The sequence below is a fragment of the Manis pentadactyla genome, chromosome 8, assembly GCF_030020395.1.
Source record: "Manis pentadactyla isolate mManPen7 chromosome 8, mManPen7.hap1, whole genome shotgun sequence".
Classification (NCBI taxonomy): domain Eukaryota; kingdom Metazoa; phylum Chordata; class Mammalia; order Pholidota; family Manidae; genus Manis; species Manis pentadactyla.
In genome coordinates, this window is record NC_080026.1 from 104561442 (window position 1) to 104584170 (window position 22729).

At 33.5% G+C, this 22729-nt stretch overlaps 1 protein-coding gene across 6 annotated transcripts in view; it reads left to right on the forward strand.

Moving 5' to 3' along the window:
* EXOC6 (exocyst complex component 6) overlaps positions 1 to 22729 on the forward strand; it is a 263797-nt gene that overhangs the window by 205908 nt on the left and 35160 nt on the right. For all 6 annotated transcript variants that reach the window (XM_057506080.1, XM_036880142.2, XM_057506081.1 and 3 more), the window contains one exon: positions 12515 to 12656. In XM_057506080.1, the coding sequence (XP_057362063.1) occupies positions 12515 to 12656 (142 nt within the window). The remainder of the gene's footprint in view (positions 1 to 12514; positions 12657 to 22729) is intronic.

Genomic DNA, 22729 nt, shown 5'->3' on the forward strand with positions numbered 1-22729 from the left:
TATTTTTGAATTCGGTTTGCTAATATTTTGTTGAGTATTTTTGCATCTACGTTCATCAGGGATATTGGTCTGTAGTTTTTTCTAAGCATTATTATTTCATACAGATATAAAGTCCCATACTAATCATAGAGTTATTCATTCTGGCACCAGTTTTTCTTTTAGCTTCACCCTTCTTAGTTCTTTATTCTTTGGTTAACACTTTTTTCTCAGTTAAATATGTGGATTTATGTGTCCTTTTAATGACTGAAAACTGCAAATGAGAACTTAATAGTTAGAAGTACAGTCATAGGCTTTAATCACCTTTTTTAAAAATGTAACATGAGTATTAAAAATTCAAGTATTGTAGTTTTTAAATTGTGGCACAGGCAGCTTTGAACTCATTTTAGTGCTTTTCTTACCAAGTGAAAACATAACCATGTATTGCATTATATGCTTAAAATTGTTTTTTATTTGGATATTAATTTGAAAAATATGTAATGGCAATGAATAATAATTGATTTAATTTATTGACTATAACTCATATAAAACTGGTAAGATATGAACTATAATGAAAACATCACAAGTCTTATGACTTACATGGTGTTCATATGTTAAATGTTATTGACTGGCTTTTATTGATTAGGTTATTAAATTTTAGCAAAATTTTATCTTGACTTTGTAGCTCTCATATATCTCACAAAATATCTTGACATATGCTTGAAAGGGTTTTGGAAAAAGAGTTGAATAAAATAACTGTGGCAATGGGATAATTTTTTTCATTCAAACAAAATTTATTTTAAGTTAAATCTAGAAAGGACTTAGAGATTATCTAGAGTCTAGTCCAGTCTTCAAGAAGAATAAATTGTCTGGCTAACATAGCAACCAGCCCACTGCTTAATTAGGATGAATGGCCTGGCTAGTTGAGTGTCTCCTTCCTCCACTTCTGCTTATGGTTTCTCCTTTGCTTATTGTGTGTTTGGTGAAAAAGACAACTTCTCAGGGAGGGGCACCTTCAGTGTAGGCTATACCAGATGTTCAACTGCCACTAATAAGTAGATTTTGAGTTTCGCTGATCTAATACAGTAAGATTAAATCCGTTTTTGAATAAATATCCTTTTCTTTAAAAATTTTAAAAATGTTTAAAAATTATATAGCTCATTCCTAGAATTTACAAAGTAAATTAGATAATTTAAAAAAATTAAATAGTATTTTAAGGCTATTTTAATTTAATTAATCCTTAATATTTTAAATGAATAAGCCAGTACTATATATTTAGTACAGAACTTTAGCAGGGCCTTATATGTATTTAAACTGAGACCAGTGATTTGGTTTTTAGTTGTTACTCACTTTTTAGAGGAAGAAAATACATTTAAATGATTAATTATAAAATAATTTATGTGCTATCTTTCCTTTAATAATTTATTTTAAACTATATGAGCAGATTATATGGAAGCATAGTGGCATAAACCCTAAGATCTTCAGAATCATATATTTAGTACAATTTTCTATTTTGTGAAGAAATAGACGTTTTCTTTCTTTTTATATTAAAGTTATTTTTGTGAAGAGGTACTTGTGAAAAATTCATATTCCAGTGTTTCATTCTAGGTCTAAATGAACTAAAGTTTCCAAAGCTTGTAAACCTGCATTACTTTGCTTAAAATTTGAGAACAACTATTCTATAGTAAAGAACCCTGTCAAAGAGCCGGTGTTTTCTAAATTTGCCGGTTCAGCAGACATTTAGAACTGCCAAAGTTCTCAGTATTTTACATTGACTAGACAACTTGATTAAGTGGACAAAAGTTTGGAGGAGGATTTATGTGATTAGTATGGATGTAAACTTGCATGTAAATCTTCAAAATAAAATGATAGTCACATTTATGTAATAATGCCTTTAGATATCAATACAACAATTATAGCAACTTTAAATTAATAGCACACACAAATTGTAGCCAGCTTACTTGTTTTATAGTTTATTTTATTTTGCTACTTTATACATCGCTCCTGCTGCTATTGGAATAGATTTTCCTTTTTTATTTGATTGCCTGGCTGAACTTCCTTCTCAGACTAACAGCAATGATCATGCAGCCATGTCGGTAAGTAAATAAAAGCTAAAGCTAGCATGTGAATTAGAAAATAATGAACTTCTCGCAGGCTTATTTTTCTCTTCTTAGGTTTTTATGGTAAATTCTAATCATTTTGGCAATATTCTTTATATGTTTGTAATTTTACAGAAAGCTAAGTTTGAAAGTAATATTAGTTGTTTCAGTGAAGCAGTCCTGATGCTCTGGACCCTGATTGTGAAAGTTAGTATTGTGGTGCATCTGCAGTGAGTGCAGTGCTTGGGAAAACCTTTCTGTGGTTGCCGCATGCACAACAGGGCACACTTTGCAGGTATTTGTCTCATCTGTAAAGTCAAGTCAATAAAAGCTCTATAGATTTTTGTGAGGGTTAAATGAGATAGTACACATGCAATGTTTTGAGAAGTGCCTGGCATATAATAAACATATAAAAAATGTTAGTTGTTATTACTTCTTGCTTCTAAGACTGCTTACTTTTTCTCTATAATGCTTTTTCTCTACAACCCTTATCCTGAATTCTGCTTGTAGAAATCTGAGTGCATAACCCAATATGATTCATGATCCAGGGCAAATGTTTCTTTTTCACTTTAAGCCCACTTTTGCTCTCTTGCATTGCCTTAGCTTTTATTTATTTATTTTTTATGGCTTCATCGTGTTTTGCTTTTTACTGTATTTGTTAGTCCTTTCCACCTCCAATCGTGAGCTCTTGAGGGACAGAATAAGAGCTCATAAATATTTTCTGAATGTATAGAATTGAAAATTCTTATTATCTTAAAAAAAATCTTACCTAGTGTTTGAAATTTAAACATTCCTAACCTATATCCTCTTTTTTCTGTTCCTATTCCGATTACTGAAGTTCAAATTTTGATAGTTGTAGTGGTTTTCTAATTAGTCTCTGTCAGTAGTCTCTGCTTACTTCAGTCTTTCCTACGTATCAGTGTCAGATTATTCTTTCTAAAGTATAGTCTAATCTTATTTACCTATTGAAAAACTTTAGGGTCTCTTGCTTATTTACTGAATTAAGTGAAAATCTCACAGGCTAACAAAAAAAATGATCTCAGCCTCTTTCCAGATACATTTCTGACCATTACTCAATGTGGACATCCAAAATGGGTAATTCATTCAGTCCTGGATCTGTCTTCAGTTTTCTACCTTGGCTTCATTTATAACTGTTAAAATCCAGGATCTCTTCTAAAAGCCGTCTTTACTGCTACCTCTGTCACAAAGCTTCTGCTAATTTCACCTAACCACATGTGGATACTTTGTGCCCCTTTTATGGTACTGTTTATATTGTGTCTTGTACTATAGGGGCACTTTGAAGACTTGCCTTCTTTTGGGCTGTTAGGACTTAGTCCCTTTATGTTGGGAATTGTATCCAGTCATCACTCTATCTTCTATAGCACTTGAACAGTGTCTTCCACAGATTAAGTGCTTGATAAGTATTTTCAAGTTAATATGAGAGAAATGGTGAAGAAATGGACTATGTAAAGTCTTTTTCTTTTATGTATGGAATATAGAATGTATGCTGCAAAAATAAGAATTTTTGAATCACGAAATTTTTTTGTCAAATATGGAATACATAAGGTTTTGAAAAGAAAGTTTGCAGTCTATTATTTTGAGGCAAAAATTTGGAAAATGTCTATAAGAAGTTATTTAGTAAAGATGAAATCAGTATGATTAGAAATATTTGTGTTTATTCTTGCATACTTCCATGAAAGAATGTAATAATTCAAACCACATTTCTTTGGACATAACTATAAATTGAGTAGTGATTAAAACAAAAGCCCTGATAGCACCAAAATAAATGATACAAATCCCCAGCATTAAGGACAAATACTTTATCCCATTGAAAAGATAGACCCTCAGGCTTTAACTTGACCTTTTTACTCACTTGATATAGTAATTGTTAAGTACCTATTGAGCTTGCTATCAGGTTTCCTGCAGATAAATCATATACATATTCAAAATACAGAAGTAAGGTTTGGAAGTGATACAAACCCTGCTGTCAGAAGAGCTCAAGTTGTTCCTTATTCTTTATTCAAGAAGGCAGGGACAGAGTTGAGGATCAGTTCTAAATGAATTTACAGAAGAAATTTTAAAAGATTTTTACTTGAATGTCCATTGTTTTGAAAGAGTGACTTAGATCTTTCTTTGGTCATAAATGGGGAATTTCTATGGCATGTTTTGATAGCCATTTCCATACTTTTATAGTAAATTAATTTCACGTACACAAAAACCAAGAGTAAAAGGATTGACAGTAGTATATCAGTGCATTGAAGAGAGTTAATAAAAGAGTTTAAAACAAAGCCCACTATTACAAACTATTTATTTTTCCTAAGGATTTTGTTAATGTAATAAAACAGTTAAATGATTTGTCACTACTAGAGATTAATTGCAAAAATAAAAAAAATCTTGCTTTTTAGTTGAAATGAACATACTTGAATTTTATAATTTTAATCCTGTTAGGTATTTATTACATGATGTCTCTATTAGCTAAATGCTGACTTATATTGGTGAGAAACTTAATTTCATACACTGTCAGTCTTATGTGTGTATATATAGCACAGCATACATTTCCCTGCTGTCAAAGTTTATAGAAAACAGTATTTTGAACCAGGGGATAGTTGGAAGAAGTAGTAGTAATAGAGGGCCTTTAAAAGGAAACAGCATGAGAGTTTTAGTATGAAGCCAGTGGATTGGAAGACAACTCTAAGATCTGACCGGTAAGTGACAGATCAGGGAGATATAAATGGAAATAATTAAAATCGTCTCTTCTTAGCTTATCGATAGTATTAGTGTGCATACATACATATGCACACTTAAAATAACCTATAACTTTATAACATCTATAGATGAAATAAGGCTAGATCATTGATGCTGGTTTTATGAGTAAAATACCATTTAAAACAGGAAGATTCAGTACTAAAAACAAATGAAGATGCCCCATCTGGCCATTTTACTGCATATGGCAACTGAGAATTCATTTTTAGAAAGTTATTTGAGTTATTGCAGATAGGATAGTAAAGTTCTAGGAGTACAAATAATACCTTTAACATGAATTCTGTAATGGAAAAAAAATAGAAAATACTTGTTTTCTCATGAGTTAAATGGGCAAAAGTTGAAATGGGAGAGGAAGAAAAGGGTCTAAACTATGTGGATAAGAGTTTGTTTGAGTTGGAATTATGTTTTATTGTGAGCAGATAAAGACAGCAAAAAGGAGGTCAGTTTCCCTGAGGAGAATTAAAGGAGATGGTAAGGCAAGATGTTTCCTCTGCAATCTCCGATCTGGTGATGCCAAAGAGGTTCTATTTTTCGTTTTTTCTTCCCAGTTTAGAGAGAACAGGAATAGAAAAGGGTTAGGATAAAGCCAATAGGAGAGGTGGAACAGTCTCGGTGCATTGATATTTACAGGTTGTTTGCAGGCCAAGATGCCAATACACACTGATAAAAACTTATGCCAGGTACTGTAATACACAGAGTAAAGAGACTGGACATTGTAAAGTTCCACCAAAGGAGTATGTTTAGACAAACACTACATACAGACAGGGGAGGAATTTGTAAGATGAGTCACAACATTTTAGTCACTTTTTCTTTCATTCAGGGGACTTCAGGCATTGTAGGAAAGCTGTCATGTTTCAGACACGTTCTTTCTGCTTCTTAGGGAAATCAGTGTGGTAGATCGTAGCCTTGAGAGTAAAAACTCTGTCAATTCTTTGAAAGCAAGAGAGGAGCAGTTGGCCAAGACCTACATAGGTGTTTGTAAGGACTTACTCTTTATTCTCAGAATATTGTTGAATACCATTTGCATGGTTTGAAAAAAAAAATACTAAGTAATTTATCTTGATTGCTCTCTTTGTATGGATTTTGTTTCATTTTAATGTATATCTTCCCTTCACTTGATACAATCCCTTTCTTTAAAATCCCATCACAGATACGCCCTCAACTGGAACTGACTTTAGGACTGTCTACCCCAACTCTATTCCCACAGGCTAGGAGTTAGTTAGACCAGTAAAATCACCTGTTCTAAAAGCCCTTGAGATTCTAGATAAGTATACCTAAAAACTTTTGAGAATTCTCAAAAGTGAGAGTACTGTCACGTAATTTCTTTTAGAAAGTATATAAAATAAAATTGAAAACTGTAGACCTTAGCAAGTGTCATTTGATACATGTGAAATAAGAGAAGACAGCAAAGCCACACTGAGTTGGGGAGGTTGAAACTTTGCATTCAGAATCTGAGGGATTTCCGTCCCTCACCCCCACACCATTTCACAGAGCAAGTTAATCAGATGTATGCTCTGCAAATGAAGCTCTACTTGTACTGTACCCTCAGAGTCATCCTGAAAAAGTTGAAACCAAGTACAATCCTTGAATGACAAAGGCCTACTCTGTGCTATGCTTACATGTATGTGTGGCTGTATTTATAACATATCAGCCACCTACCTATATATAGAGGTAAGAGTCAGTCGGCTTGGATGGCACTTGTCCATTTTACTAATGATCATGTGGAAGCCACCTATATCATCTAAACTGTTACTGATTCTGGCAGCTTCGCAAATTTTAAGTCATACTAGGATTGCAAAATAGTACCTTTTAATTATATATCCCTGATACTCTGAGCTGGTTGCTTATGGGAAGAAATGAGGCTATGACCCAGCTATCACAGAGCTGTTGCTTTAATAACAATTCCTAGGGTCCTTCTGTTGTTAGCCATGGTGCTCAGTCACCACAGGGAACTCATCTTTAATTTCGCTTGCTTTTCTTATCTTTGGCAGGTGAGAAAAGTATATGCCTTAGTATTTTATCGCTTCCCTAATGAAACATATGCCTAACTGCCCAATTGCTGTTATCAATAGATTTGAGAGTTGGGGATAATCCCTGTCAGCTCCCACGCAACACGAACTAGCTGCTGCTTCCTGCTACTCTGGGCCAAAATGCATGCAGCTTTCTGCATTTTATCTAAATTTCTGATGTTATCAGTAGCTTTGAAGTAGAGGCATTTCTTCAAAACCTTGACCTCTTCTAGACTTTCACTGCTCTGCTTGTCCTTACATTTTCTTTCTCCCAATTAAAGTTGGAATGAGTTGAAGATTTCATGGGACTACTGTGACAGCAACCGTGATTCTTGCAGAGTGCTAACAAACGGGGTATATTATATGTCATCTAAGGCCATGTGTAAAAGACTGTTAGAAAAAGGTTACCAAAATTTGATGAGCCTTATCGCCATGTATTACAGGTGTCCTGAAGTTTTCCCAGTTTGGGGAAATTTTTTTTTCCATTTTAAAATAATTATGTTCTATTTAATCTGTGTGTGTGTATGTGTATGTGTGTGTGTGTGTGTGTGTGTTTCCCCAAGAGCAAGCAGTTATGTTACTGTTTCATATCCTTATGATTGGTGGTTGTTGGGAGGAGAAAAGCCTAAAAGGGTACAATGAGAATTCACAATGGACTTTAGGGATTGTGGTTAATTGATGTAGTACCAATTCTTTCAGGGCCAGAGCTCCTTAGGTAGGGACAGAAAGAGAGTATGAGAGGAATACAAAAGTGTAAAAGAAGTCATTTGGAGAATGTTGGGGGTGTTAGGGTGAGTATATTTTGATAGACCTATGAATGTTTTTGGCATAATCTCAAAAATCTGTCTTCAAGATAGTGTTAAAGTTATTATTAAAACTCACTACAGGAATTCATCTTGATTTTTAAACCTTTCTAAGTTATCCATTCTTTATTATTGGGAATCTGAGACATTTCAGTGTTATATGTTGTACATATCAGTGTTCAGAATGTTCAGCCAGAAAATAGATGAAAACCTATCTTACTAGATCGAGGAGCCTTTGTGCATTTGTGAAAGCATCTTAGGGAAGCTTCCATGTTTTATTTTAATATTTCAGGTATATTTTTTATGTAAGAGCAAAATGTAGTTTCATATGGTAAAACTTTGGTTAGTGATTCTTACATAAAATAGAAGGGAATATAATAGATGTCTTAAATTAAAATGCCTATTTTTCAACTAGGCATCTTTTTCATATTTCAATTAAGAATTGATTTCTAATTTTAGTGTTTATTCCTCATTTGATGAAAGATTTCACTCTTTTGGGTGTGTGTTTCGAAAGGCCATAAATTGTGTCTTCTTGGGAGACTGAGCAGTTCATTAAAATACTTTGTTTCTTCTTTTGCCTTCCCTCTGAGAAGACTATTTCACAGTCTCATAACTAAAATATATGTAGCAAATTGAGAGGCAATGAGTTTGAATAATAGAGCAATATTTTACTGCTTTAATTTAAATAAAACACTTAATAACTTAAATAACTTAAAAAAGCCATACAGGTCAGAATTAATTAATAAACTCATTTGCCAATGTTAGTTTGAATATTCAAAATGACCATGATTTTCAGTTTTCCTTTTTTCTGACTAGAGTTACATAACTTTTAAAAACAAAACCTGTGATTAATTTAAAGAATAATAAATACAATACACAATATTTCTCTGTCTATATATTTCTTTTTACTTAGATTAAAAAAGTAGTTTATTGTGCAAAGTTGACCTTTTGTGGGGATATAAATAAAGGAAAATGGACTCTCCTGGGATCAAGAATACAGAAAGAATGGTTGTGATTTCAAGAGCACATTTTTATGTTAAATGTAGTTGAGAGAATTAAAGCAGCATTGAAAAATGCTTTCAAATAATTTTTATTAGATCTTTGAAAGAAGAGAATGGTGAGACAAATGAAAACTTCAAATGAAAATTTCAATGTCGAATTAGTTTTTAAGTATTCTACATTTCTCCTACTATTATATTAGAGTAGATCTATCAAAACATTACTTTGAAACCAAAACAGGTTTGAACCATAACCTAATAAAATGTTTTGTATTTTTGTTACCATGTCATTTTATGATGTTTCAAAGGAAACAGAATATCTTTAGCCTAATCTATAATAGTAAATTATTTTGGAAATTTGACTTGACACAGAAACAGATGTGTTTTCTTGATTCCTTTTAAACTCCGGGTTGGTGGTTTGTGGTTTATTGTTCCTGTGATTGGCATTAAAAGCCTTATTTCACAGCTTGCAGTGAAGGACTATTGGGTAAAGAGGGGCTGTGTTCCACAAACTAAATTCAAAAAGTGTCAATCAAGGTCTCACATAGGTTACTTAGAGAATGAGTTTTTCTTACTGATTTCTCCAAATGTCGCCTCATGCTGTCTTTGATTGGCACAGCCTGGCAGGGAGGATGGATGAATCTGTCACCGACTGGTTAATTGTGTTGCTGGTCTCAGTCTGACATCAGGTCTTTGACTCTTAAGTGGCTCAATACAAAACAAATTAGCAGATTGTAGTCATATTTCTCATTCTATATGCTTTGACTTTGTTGAATGCAGTCCATAAATCATATTGACTGACACACAAGTAAATGATGAAAGCTGCTTTTGAGACATGGATCCAGAAAGCAGCCCTGTGAAGGTGCCATGGAAGGATGCATATGGTTGACCCTTTGGGAATTTCCTAGGAGCCAAATGTCTCTTTACCACAATTGTTCTTAGAAGAAAAGCTTTTGGGTAATGCAAAAAGGATCTAATATGTCAGCAGATTCTCTTTTACAAGTTCCTTTGAAATATAAGAAGTTTGTCTAAGGGTTTTCTCTCTTTGCAAGTTGTTTTTCAGCAAATGTTAGAGCAGGGTAAAAAGTAGTTACCTTTAAAAGTTTGGCAGGTGTTTTTACTTACTTAACTGAACTTTCTGTTGTTAAAGAGGATGTAAATGTTAATAATAGTGGCAATTAATTTTTCAGATGAGGGCTGCAGAAATTTCTAGGTGCATGATATTTATTAAACATGCCACCTTTTCTCAGTCACTTCACTTAATTATTTTTGGCTTTGTTATGTTAGAAATGGCATATCTAATGAAAAAGACTAGCTTTTAAAGACAATTGTTTAAGTATTTTGTTTAATTTTTTTCTAGAAAGTGTGTATTAAGAGCATAGACAATTACAGAAATAATAATGTCAGAAAAGGGTGTTCTGGTTATTCCAAAGTGTATGAAGGGCTATAGGCATCAGAAATGAATTGCCAAGAATATTTTTTGGGTATACAAATTTTTGGAACATTAAAAATTTTCTATCTAAAAATAAGTAGATGAAATTTAAGAGTATTTGTGCACATTGTATAATTAGGAAGTAGATATTTTTTAAAATGCATAATCTTACAGAATAAAACTTTAAAAATTTAAAGAATCTGAACCTCTGATATTAACTTAAATTTTGAACTATAAAAAGAATTTCATTTGAAAATTTAAAAATCTTTACAAATATTTTTAACTTCTATCTTTGAGAACAATAAGCCTGCCTTTAATATGCATAATCAAAAGAAATGTAATATTAGGGTTTCATTATTACATGTTATTTAGACAGAAAGTTAAATTCATGTATGTTTGTATGTTTGTGTTTTCATTACCTATTTCCACTGGGTTTAAGGAATAGCCTATATTTCTGTACTCTTACCATCATTTTTAGCTCCATCACTATTGCTATATACTAATTAGTAGTATCTGAACCCATGTTAAATTTTAAAGATCACCTTAAAACAACAATACCACTGACATTGTTCATTGCATTTGCCTATGAAATGAATATAATAGTACTTTTTCACAATTTATTAATCTCCTTTTGTAGTTAGTATATTATAGTGGCAACCTAAGTAGGACATGGAGCTGATTTGATGGAGAAGTACATTCAACTAAACTGCAATAGTTGTTCCATTAGGTCAGAATTACATTTCCATTTATTCTCAAGCCTACTACATTGTAATTAAATTACATGTTGTTGATTTCTCCTTTTTCTGCTTCTTTTTCCCCCTCCCATTCATATTGATATTATTCTGCTTGGGGAATGGAGCTGCATGTCTCCCAGAGTAATTCCTCTTGGGTTTGGGAGATCTTGCAGCATGCTGGGGTTTGCATTGTTTGCTGCATTCCTTTTTGGCAGTTCATCAGTATCTGTCAAATATATTGTTTACATGAGCTTTTATCTCTGAAGTTTTTGATAGAGAAATTGACATTCCATATCAGATACACTTTTTCACTGTGCATAATGTGTAAATGCTTAAGACTCATTCATAAAAGATGGTTGTTTCTAGTCTGACTTTAATTGTGTAATTGAATGAACAAATGTTCTAGTAAACATCTTGAAAATGTTTATGTTCTTTCTTTTCTAACAGATCAACTGTATGTAAACATTTTTCTACCAATATATTATAGCATATATATGTTTGGGAGAATTTTTGTTCATGGTTTTGTAGCTTCATTGGCCTTTGTGATAAGTAGGAAAACATAATTATCAAATATCACTGGGTAAATATTTGTTAATGCAAATGAGGCAGAACTTGGCACATTTTTCAAAAGTCATTATTTCTAACCATATCCATAGATCTTTGAATCCTATTATGACAGTCTGTCCACCACCAATCACATAATTGTGGGTTGAAGGTAACCATACTAGGAGTGATATCACACTGGAAAACTTTACCTAAAAGAGTCTTTATAGTATTTTATTTTAAACTTGTAGTTGGAGATACAAAGTCTGTTTAAAAAAAGTTTATACTAAAAGTGATATTGTATTGTGATTCAGCTAGGTAATCTAGAAGCTAAACATTTAAAATTATAATTTTTATCATTTTTAAGAAAATCCAGCCTTAAGGCTACCAGTAAAAATTTATGTGGAGTTCCTAGGAGCTTATTTTAGTAGAAAATATTTTTAAGTCATTCATATAGTGAAAGAAAACCACAAGTATTTGTAGCATACCTAACTACATGTTTCAAAATTATAAGATAATTTTAAAACTTAATTTCTAAAATTAAATATAGATATGTAGATGATTTGAACTCATATTGGTAGGCAGGCCTTCCACCAGCACCCTGCCTCCTGTCACTAATTGAAATTATGCTACAAACTAATGTTCTGATTAGAATTAAGGACTTAAGACTCAAAGTATACTTTGAATTTTAGGTAAAGATTAAATAATAATAAATTATGCTACTTATTAACTTCCTTTATTCTAGCTTGGTTAATTATATAAAAGAGCTTAAAATATTATATGAATAAAATGATCTGTGAATATGACAGTTATTTTATGTCATAAATGTCATCTTTTAATGTGCATTTTAAAATGCTTAAGACATTTCAAGATATCTGAAATAATGTTTTTTTTACTTGTTGCTTAGTTTTTCTTTATGCAGTTAGCACTTTAATGATATTTATGTCCTGAGAAGAACAAGTGAACAAGAATACCAAGTTTAATTCCTATGCTAAAAGGCATAGCCACTCAGAATACAGAAACAGAGAAGGCCAATAATCACTATTGTACCCCACAAAAAGCAACAAAAAAAACCCAGGTATATAATATTTTTCTGGTAGTTTGTGATATATGTCTATGTTTATTTATTTTTTGGTTTGAATATTTCTTTTAAACAGGGGAAAGTTGCCCAGACTGCTTGCATGTCAGCCTGCCAGCATCTGTCAACATCCTTAATGCAAATGCTACTGGACAGTGAGTTAAAACAGATAAGCATGGGAGCCATTCAGCAGTTTAACTTAGATGTCATACAGTGTGAATGTAAGTACCTTATTGGTTAAATTTCATGTATTTCTAGGAATCTTTACTTAAATTACATGAAAAAAAATGGTATACAGTAGGAAGTTCAGAAAGGAGGAAAGAGGCCTAATTTTCAGCAACTTTGGAAACAACTTCTTTCTAGGAAGAAAAAAATAAAATATCTCAGCTTCTCATTTCAGACTTCTAGAGAAAGGCATTGAAGTGGCAGTCCAGACCGGGATAACTGAAAAATCGATTCATGTTCTCCCTTACTCCTTCTAGTCACTCCTGTGTTCTTGCCAGGACTCTCCTGTTTGTCATAAATGAATGAAATCATTCTAAGTTTGTCATTCTTACTTTCCTTGTAAGAAACTTTGTAGATACTTGCAAGAAGGATAATCTTAGGACCTTATATTCCAAATGAAGCTTCTTTTATATTCGGAATTTTTGATTTTCAAATATAAATTGGCATTATATTTTTCGTGTTTATTTCACCCCCTTTCTAGAAAGTGTAAATCAAGAAAAGTTCTCATGCCTTTACCTTCACCATTGTTTTCAGTTTATTTTCTGTAGGTAAAAAAGTTAGCAGTTTCCATAAACGTAATGTTGACATAGTCAGCTTCCAAACTGGATGTGCTATTTGGTCATTAGCCTTGGCATATGTGCTTCTAGATGTGGGTTTTTATCACTCTTAAATTATAACTCTTTAAATATAGGACATGGAACAATTTTTAAGCAGTGCTTTCAAATGAATGGTGCACTGATTAAATGATGAAAATTCCAGGTTGACAAGTCAGTCAGGCACCACTGCTGATAAATTGAAAATCAGTGTGGCACAAGAAGGATTATAAAATATTTGTCTGAGGCAAATTTTGCAATAATGTATTCTATGTGAAAGATACTAAAAATGTCAGCAGCTTGCAACTGAAGCAAGAGTGAAAGATTTCTTTTTTCAACAGATCAAATATTTGTCTGCCCATTGTACATAAGGCATTCTGTTGCTAGGAAAAGCATAATTAACATTAAAAAGACTAATTATATAGGCTCTTTGATCAAGATTAATTTATTACACAAATAAATAAACCCAAAGTTTTTTTAAAACCTTCCTATTTCCTTCAAAAAAAAAAGAGAAATGCTTATATGTACAAAGGAAAACAAAGATAGCTTTCTTTGGGAAGAAAAGGACTTATTTTATTTTCCTAGAAAGTGTTTCTGTTTTCTCTAATTAGAAAACCTTTGCGAATATAAGATTGTATATCAATACTTCAATAAAAATATAAATTATTAAAAAGAGAAAACCTTTATCTTTCTCAAAATTAGACTGTCATTTAAAAAATGGTAATATTTTGTTTATATAAAAGTATTTAGTCCAAATCACCTTATTTGCAAGTTTCTAAGCTCAGAGTAATTGTTATTCCATTCTATAAATAATTTGAAACTGATTTTTTAAAACTTTTTTAAAGGTTGTGTTGTGAGATCATTCCAGTATGACATCCTAATGTGATCATCTTACATGAATATTGCTTGCAGCATTTTGTGTTATTGCATCTTTAATGTGGATTCAAGATAATTAGGTGGTTGAGCTTTTTATTGGCATTTGACTGTGTCTTCTCAATTCGATTGTTATGTACAAAAATGGAAATTAATGTTTGGTTAGGCAACTTCAGATATCTAGATCTTTCCTCTGTTCTTTTACCTCTTCATGAAGGGCTATCCTAACTGTACTAAGAAAAGGCACATAAAGCCCCAAATCTTTGCCTCTCTGGCCTTCCATAGGACAGTTTCTACCTTTTATTACCTCTTTGAGTGGAGTTACTGAAGGCTCCTTATGAGATGCTAATGTTTTCTTAAAGGACTAATCCCTGGGAAGAGACCAAAAAAGGCCCTAAGTATGAGGTCATCAGTTAAGGAAATCTGGGTGCAAATACAAGAGGGGTAAATCCTAGCCTGGTGTGGGCAGAGGTTCAGGTACTGTAGATATGGAAAGGGAGAGACCAGAACTCCAAGACAAACCACAGAAGGTAACTCAGCTTCCTTTAGGATTATGCCTATGGTTAGTTCTGCTTCTTAATATTTATCATCTATTGCTTAATCATTACTTAACACAGTGTCATGCATTTGGTCATTCGGGAATAACTGAACAAATATAACCTGGCATTACATTTTTTGTGTTTATTTCACCCCCTTTCTAGTGTGAAACAATTATCTACCCCCTATCATGACTTTTAGTGATTGATACATGAATCACCTGAAAATGAAATTTAGCTTTCTCTAATGAACATATTAAAAGAATTTTAAGTTTTCATCTTAAGCAGTGTTTTTGTTTTTTTTAATCTGGAAGAAAGCAGTTTTTTTAAATGCAAAGTTTATCTTCAGTATTAATACAGTGTGTATGCTTTCTACATATTGGGGCAGGGAAAGGGGAAGAAAGGGAGACAGGAAGAGGAATTTGGCTAGGTAAGAGGAAGGCTAGAATGAGTGGTAAATTTGTGGAAAGGGATGTGGATACTACAGGAATCAACTGGGATATGGAGAAGTTCAGATGTAGAACCTTAGAAGCTAGATCATTAAGTTATTCATGCCCACACTCCTCTACTTTGAAATCCTCTCTAAAATAACCCTGCCAAGTAGTTACCCAGCTACTCCTTGAACATCCAATTTGGAGGACCAACTGCTCTTCAGGAAATCTATTTCCATATAATACATCACTCTATCAGTTTCTTACATTGAGCTGAAATCTCTTTTTCTCTAAACTTCTCTTAATGGACGTAGTTCTACGTTAGAGCTAGATTCATCACTGAGCCCATATTGTGCCTTTGTGCAAATTAGAAAAGCTGTTCCCACTAAAAATGTCCTCCAGAGTTGTCCCCTTTTTAGGAATTAGAAACAGTTTACCCTTTTTCATCTAGACTTGGCCCCCACCAAGGCGCATGGCTTATCAAGTGAAATGTGACCCAGATTTCAGCCCTCCCCTTCATCCCTCCTTCCCTCAGCTGGACACCTGTGTGTTACAGTAAGGAGCCTGACAACTGTGGCAGTTCTGCTTAGGGTCATACAGAAAAAAAACAAATCCTCACCACAAGCCAATATATAAAAACTGTTCTTATATTCTTCTCAATCTGCTGAAGGCCAGACATCAACAATTTCACTTACTATTCTCATAGAAGATTTTTAGATCCACAGCTCTTCTTTGAACAAACTGGTTTGACTACCTTCTGTATAATGTCAGATACCCGAAGTTCACTACAGATACCCAGGTGTGGGGGAACCAATATAATACATAGTTGAACTATTAAATACATTGTTCCATATTCTGTACTTATTAGTAAAATGCAAACTGTTACTACTTCTTTAGTTGTCAAAGAGTATGCCCTTGAATCACTGAGGCTACTCTAGTGTTCTAAAATCTCTGTATCTTTCTCTTTTTTGTGTGATTGTTAAGCTGTGCTTTTCTTCTCTTATACTTGTGTGATTGATTTTTGTTTTAGGATTTTAAGATTTGTCCCACAATTAGCCTGTTGAGATCTTTGTGTGTCAAAATTTAATACCTTCTGCAGATTTGTAATCATGCTGCTTACGTATTTAACAAGATTATTAACAAAATGTTGAATAATACCTGATAGCTATATTCTGAGATACAGTATGTCAGTGTCCTCAAAACGTCATCCCCAGATGAGCAGCAAAAGTGTTACTTGGGAACTTGTCAGAAATGAGAATTTTTGGGCCCCACCTGCTGAATTAGGAACTCTGGGCATGGGACCTCAGGGTGATTTTGATGCACAATAAAATTTGAAGACCACAAAATTACATGGACCACCCCATCATACTGACTTAGATCCATTATTCAGAATCTTATGGGTATCTTAAGATTTTTTTCATCTAATTACTAATTGCTTAATTGATTCTAACTCATAGTTTTGCTCAAAGGAATGAGCGATGTCTTCCTGGTACATAGGGGTAATCACAACCATTGAATTTTCCTCTTATCAGTCTAATTACCATCTAAAAGAAAATGATACTATTCTGATTCTTCATAAACCCATATTGGCTCATAGTAATTTCTTTATCTTCAAGAGGCTCAGAAACTCGTACTTAAAAGTCTGTGATTGATTTTTGGGATTAGCATAAAATCCTGCTAGTCTGTTTTATGCTAGCAAGAGATCTAAAGTGCACAGAAGTCAGGTAACAGGGACCAGTAACTGGAGACCACTAACCACCAATGATCCTGGACAACTTAAAAAAGGCTTCAGTCAAAGAATTTAAACAATAGGAGGTGAGCAGGAAGTGTAAGTGTCAAGAATAGCCTTTATTCTGTTAGACTTTCCTTGTATTTAGTTTGGTTAGAAAGCAGAATGTTTATTTTTCCATTCTTAATTATTTTGTAAAAACTTTATACACGTATTTTCTTAGGCCTCAGAAAGTCAGTCCATAAGTAGAAACAAATGACTTATCTGAAGATGGGAAGTTGGAAATAATTCAGTTTCCCATATCATTCAGCCTTTTAGTTTTTATTTTGTTTTTCTGGTGGTGAAAGTATTAGCACTGATCCATCTATGTGCTGAATTGTTTTTCAGCAGAGTGTGTTGTGCCCTTTTCCCTAGTGTTCTTGTGACACATATTCTTGTGAGTTAAACGCGCTTAAACTAAAACTGTAGTCTGTAACTGAATTTTTTTCAATGTAAAATCAACTGATTTATAGGAGGATTCATTTTTTCAAATGTTTAATGAGAACCTATTACCTGTTTTACATTGCAAAATCATATTGAATCAGGCTCCAAAGATCTCACGGTCTGGTTGGTTGGGAGGAACAAACATGTTAATAACTACAACAGAACATAATAAATTATTTAAAGAAGTATATATTATTTGTAGAAAGGGAACAGTTAACTAAATTTGCCATAGGAATAAGAAGATTGAGTATGATAGAAGTGAAATTTGAGTTGGTTCTTAAAAGATGAGTAAGATTTCATCAAAAGCAGCGAAGGGCATTCTGAGCAGAGGCAATGGCTTAAGCAAAAGCACTGTGAGGAGAGAATGCTTAGGGAGTCTTCTGTCTTGCATGGCTAGACTATAAGATGCATAAGGAAAATATTGAGTGATATGGCTGAAAAAAAGTTAGACTCCTGAATGCTTGGACTTTACAAAGCAATAGAGATCCACTGAAGCTTTAATTGGGACTATGACATGATGAAATCTATGTCATAGCAAGGTAACTCTGTGTCATGAGCAAATTGAACTGAAATGGGAGATACTGCAAGTAAGATACAACAAGCCTATTAAAAGAATGTTGAACTTTCTTGTGTGAAGGATGAAAAGGGCTCATTCTGAGCAGTGGGACTGAAGAGAAGAGGATGGACTTCAGACATTTTGAAGCGAATATGTAAAATCAGTAAACGAGTATGATTTGCTATGATTAAGATAGTTAGAATAACACAATGGAAAAGACCCAGAGAATGCATCTTATGGTTTGGGGGCAGGGGTATGAAGAGGGAGAGAAAGAGAAAAAAAATGGAGGGAGGAAACGGAAGGGAAGAGAGAGAATAGATTTAGCCATCCACGATAGTTGAATTAAATTCAACATAGAATTTATAGTTGTAGGCACCCTGCAGAATGCTGCTTATGCTTAAAACATATTTGTCGAATAAATGAAAAATTAAGATATCCAGAAGTGCCTGTAGTCTACATTTGTTTCTTCTAAAGTTCTTCTACCTTCGTTGGCAAATGTTAAGGCTGATACTGCTGTACTTTGACTCAAGACTGTTAAAGTTCTTGATATGGATGTAACTGATCACTTAAAAAATTCTTCACATATTTGATGACTATGTTTAAACCTTAACTCTATCTGTTTGAGCTAAACAGTCATAGATTCTTTAATGTTTTCTTATGGGATTATTTTCACTTCCCTTTTGGTCATTTTTCTTTGAATCTTTTTCTTTTGTTCTTTTTTAACCTATACTGTCAAACTCAGTAAACCATCAAACTCAATAAAACGTGTGAGTTCAGGAATGTAGAGTCACACGAACTTATGTGAAACTTTTTAAAAAAGTGCTTTCAAATCGGTCTTAAGATGGTCTGAGGACATGTCAGGAAGTTGAGAGCAGTCCTGGCTCTGCCCATGTTTTGGGCAACTTAACAATTTAACAATTGAGAGACCTCAATTTTTCTTGTAAAATAGGGGATTTAACAATTGAGAGACCTCAATTTTTCTTGTAAAATAGGGGATTTGGAGTTAATAATTAATAATTTCCAAGATACAACCTTGCTGTAAGATTCAGAGGCAGTAAAAGTTAAGGCAAAGATGAGTGTGGGGCTATAGAGTCATACATTAATTCCTTCATATCTACAATGTTTTTGGCATTTAGGCAACACAGTGATAAATAAAACAGAAAAGGGTACAATCCTCTTGGGATTTAAGCCCAGTGGGGAGGCAGTCATTAAATAATTGCACTAATAAATAGGATGATAAATTGTTAAATTCTATAAAATAAAAGTATATGGTGCTGTGAGAAAGTATAAGAAATAGACTCAATTTAGATAAAAACTTGTATAGATTGAGAATACTAGGTAGGGTCTATGCATGAGTGAGATGGGTACTTTTGGTTAACTATAACTGTAATACTTCTATAACTACCTGGTCCTGGTTGAAGAAGTCAGGAAGGCATGCATTTGGAATTGCAAAGATAGCCCTCTCTGACAGTTGCATTGACCTTTTGTTACTATTATAGATTTTGTGTGAGTTCAAGAGAAATTGCTTCTTAGTTGTAAGAGCATTTGCCACAATTGCAGTGAAGCAGATGTACTAGATCCTTGCACGTGCTTTTGTTTTATACTTACCAGACAGCTGTTATGTCTTGGGCCCCAGTATAGGTGCCTTACAAATGCCATTGTTTAGAGGAGAAGATCAAAATGTCCTCTGAAGGTCCTAAAAGGTATCTTAGAAAGTTAGAATATTTCCAAAGCATCAGGCAATCAGAATGATTTGAAGTACCCAAGATAGATAATAGAATGTACTCTTTAATGCATTCAACACAAATACCCAAATGAGGTTATCAGCTCCTAAGAGCTTAACATCTTAAATCCATAGGCATTAGAAAAGTTCCAGATTGAAGAGTACTGGCACCTGTCTCAATAGTGTTGTCTCAATTCCTTACTGAGGAATAGGTGCATCCCTAGGTGTGAAGGCCTTGGTCATTTTCGTCATGGATAAAGGCTTAATGCACCTCAAAAAAAGATGAAGCCGCCTTATAGATATTTTTGTGTGTGTAGACAGGACCTCAGAGCCTCTGACTCTAGCCTTGAAAAAAGATCCATATTTACCCCAAAATAAAAAGATTCAGGGAAAATCATGTGGACGGTGTGAGAATATTTCAGTGTCTTTTAAAAGTAAGCTGGATGCTGTTATACTATTTCCCTTTCTGAATTTGTTCCTGGTTTTAATGGCATTTAAGGTATCAGATTGAGGCTACTTTGTCCATGTTTAATTCCAAGAAATGGAGAAAACTAGATACTATAATCTTATATAAAAAGTGAGCTAATACATGTAGAAGGGCAATTGGTCCTAGAGGCTTGCCTTTGACTGCTACCAACCACATGTAACAATATGTCTAAGAACCAACAATTCTAAGACCCCTGACTCCCAGGCATGAGTTCTTTTTCACTGCCAGAGAAACCACTAGGTGGTGCTCTTAGTCATCCCTTATGACACATCTGATCCACAAAAGATACCTTCTTTGCCTAGCCAAAATTTGAGCTCTAACTAGAGTCTTTAAATCATCAGATCTAGCAAGAAATGGAATTAGAAGAAATATCTTCAGTGTGCAGACTATTGATATTCATACTGTCATTTATTTTAGTTACAAAATTATTTCATTTTATAAGCCCCTGTCTTGTTATCGTCACGCAAAAAGTCTTGAGACTTTAGCCAGCCTCCTCACCGTCCCTTTCAATCAGTTGTCCATCTTCTGGCCTTTTTGCTCTTCTGAGCCCATGACACTCTTTCCCTTCTTCCCACCCCCTGACAATTCTTCCTACCCAGTATAGATGTTTTCCAAATAATCCACATTCTCTACCTTATAGTAAAGATAAAATTATTTGCCTAGGACAAGATTAAGATTGTTCAAGGCCTTATTCCCTCTGCATTTATTTCAGGGAAGGTTTGTATATTTTCATACCAGGTTAAATACTTAACAGCCTGACTTCTTAGCAGTCTTCACTCCCCACCCCTACCCTGTTCCCGCTACCAAAGCTTTTACATTTGTATATAGATCCTATGGGCAGAAGGGGCCTATTTTCCTACTTAATTTTTATTGTTATATATACAAATAATTGATGTTTTTGCCTACAAATATTCTTTATTTATTCTCTTAATTTAGTAGATTGCCAGTTTGAAAGACTTTTTTGTCGTTGTAATCACAGTTTGCACAGCATCTATTATTTTTTGCTTTCAGCTTCTTCTAAATTAATTCATACTTCTCTTCTTCCCAGTTAGGCTAAAATAGCAAAATTTTACTCTGTTGTTCCAGAAGACCTTCCCAGTAAGATCAGACAGAATTCCCTCTCTAATCTTTTTTTTGTTTAGAGTATTTCTAAATTTGGATTCACAATTATTAAGTTCCATATTCTAGCAGAAAATAAGAAATTAATATACCATGAAGTTATTTTGTTTTTAAAAAGGAATTGGTCAAATTGGAGGCATTAAGAGAAAAAAGCTGAACATTTAGACTAGTTTTCTTAAAAAAAAAAAAAAACTTTAGAAAGCCTGGAAACTATTTTCAAATATCTTACTGAAAGACCAGGATCAGTCTGTGTTTTTTAAAAAATGCCCTTAATGGCATGGCTAAATAACAAAGACAAAGGTATCACTATAGGGATATTATTATCACTTGGGCATTATTTCATTAAAATAATAAAAGGGAGGAAAATAAAGAAACTCCCAAATACAGCAAAGCATATACAAAACGAGAATCTAGATGAGCCAAGAAGGAATCTGAAGTCAATACTTAACGGGATTCTAAAAATTAGTATTCAATTCTTTAAAAACTTCAAAGGTTGAAATTCACCTCCAAAATTATTGGGACCATTAGACAATATTAGAAGAAGTGAATTATTTGTATTATTAGTCATTCATTCAACACATTTATTGACAATTTCCTGTACACCAGGCAGAGAATTTATAAAGGCAAAAGAAATTATCTCTACTTCACACAAGCTTTCTGTTTAGTGGAGGGACTCACAATTAGTTTTAATTAAAGAAAACATTAGGAGTATTCTCACCCACACTCAATTATTTTGGAATAAATATACTAAATATGCTCCGAATGTCCTAGATTTACACTGTCCCATAGCCATATGTGGCGAATAAATTTAAATTAACTAAAATAAAAGTAAAAATTCAGTGCAAATACAGAAAGAACATTTCCATTATTGCATAAAGTTCTATTGGACAGCATCATTCTAGATCTAATCAACAAGCTAGAATTGTATCAGTTACCAGGGACTGGATGGCATCCTTTTAGAATTCATTCATTCACTTGTACAATTTTCATTTATTTAAGAAACTTTTGTTAACTACTCATTATATGTCAAGCATTGTGCTAGGAGATAGGGACATAGAAATGGAAATATATTCCCTACCCTCAGGTAATTCATGGTTGATGGGAAGATCCAGACAGATAAGCAATTATAAGGTAGCAAAATGGAGGATGTAGTTAGACTGTACAGAGGAAATTGCAATGAGAGCACAGAGAGATCTAACCCAGCCTGTAGTATAATGGAAGGTTTCCGTAGACGATTGAATGGAAGGATGAGTAAGAGTTACCTGATGGAAAAGAAGAGAAAGTATGCTCCAGGCAGAAGAATCAAAGGTACTATGAAAGAGTTTTGGCATATGCAAGTAAGTATAGTTAGTTTGGTATGGAGAGAATTTAAGCTGTCCCTAGAGAAGTGTAAGATGTGAGGCTGGAGAGACAGGCAAAGGCCAGTTTATAAAGGACCTTATTTGTCTTTATTGTGAAGGTGATGGAGAGCTATTCAGAGTTAAACTATGAAGTGAAACAAATCACATTTACATTTTACTTAAATCACACGTGGAGAAG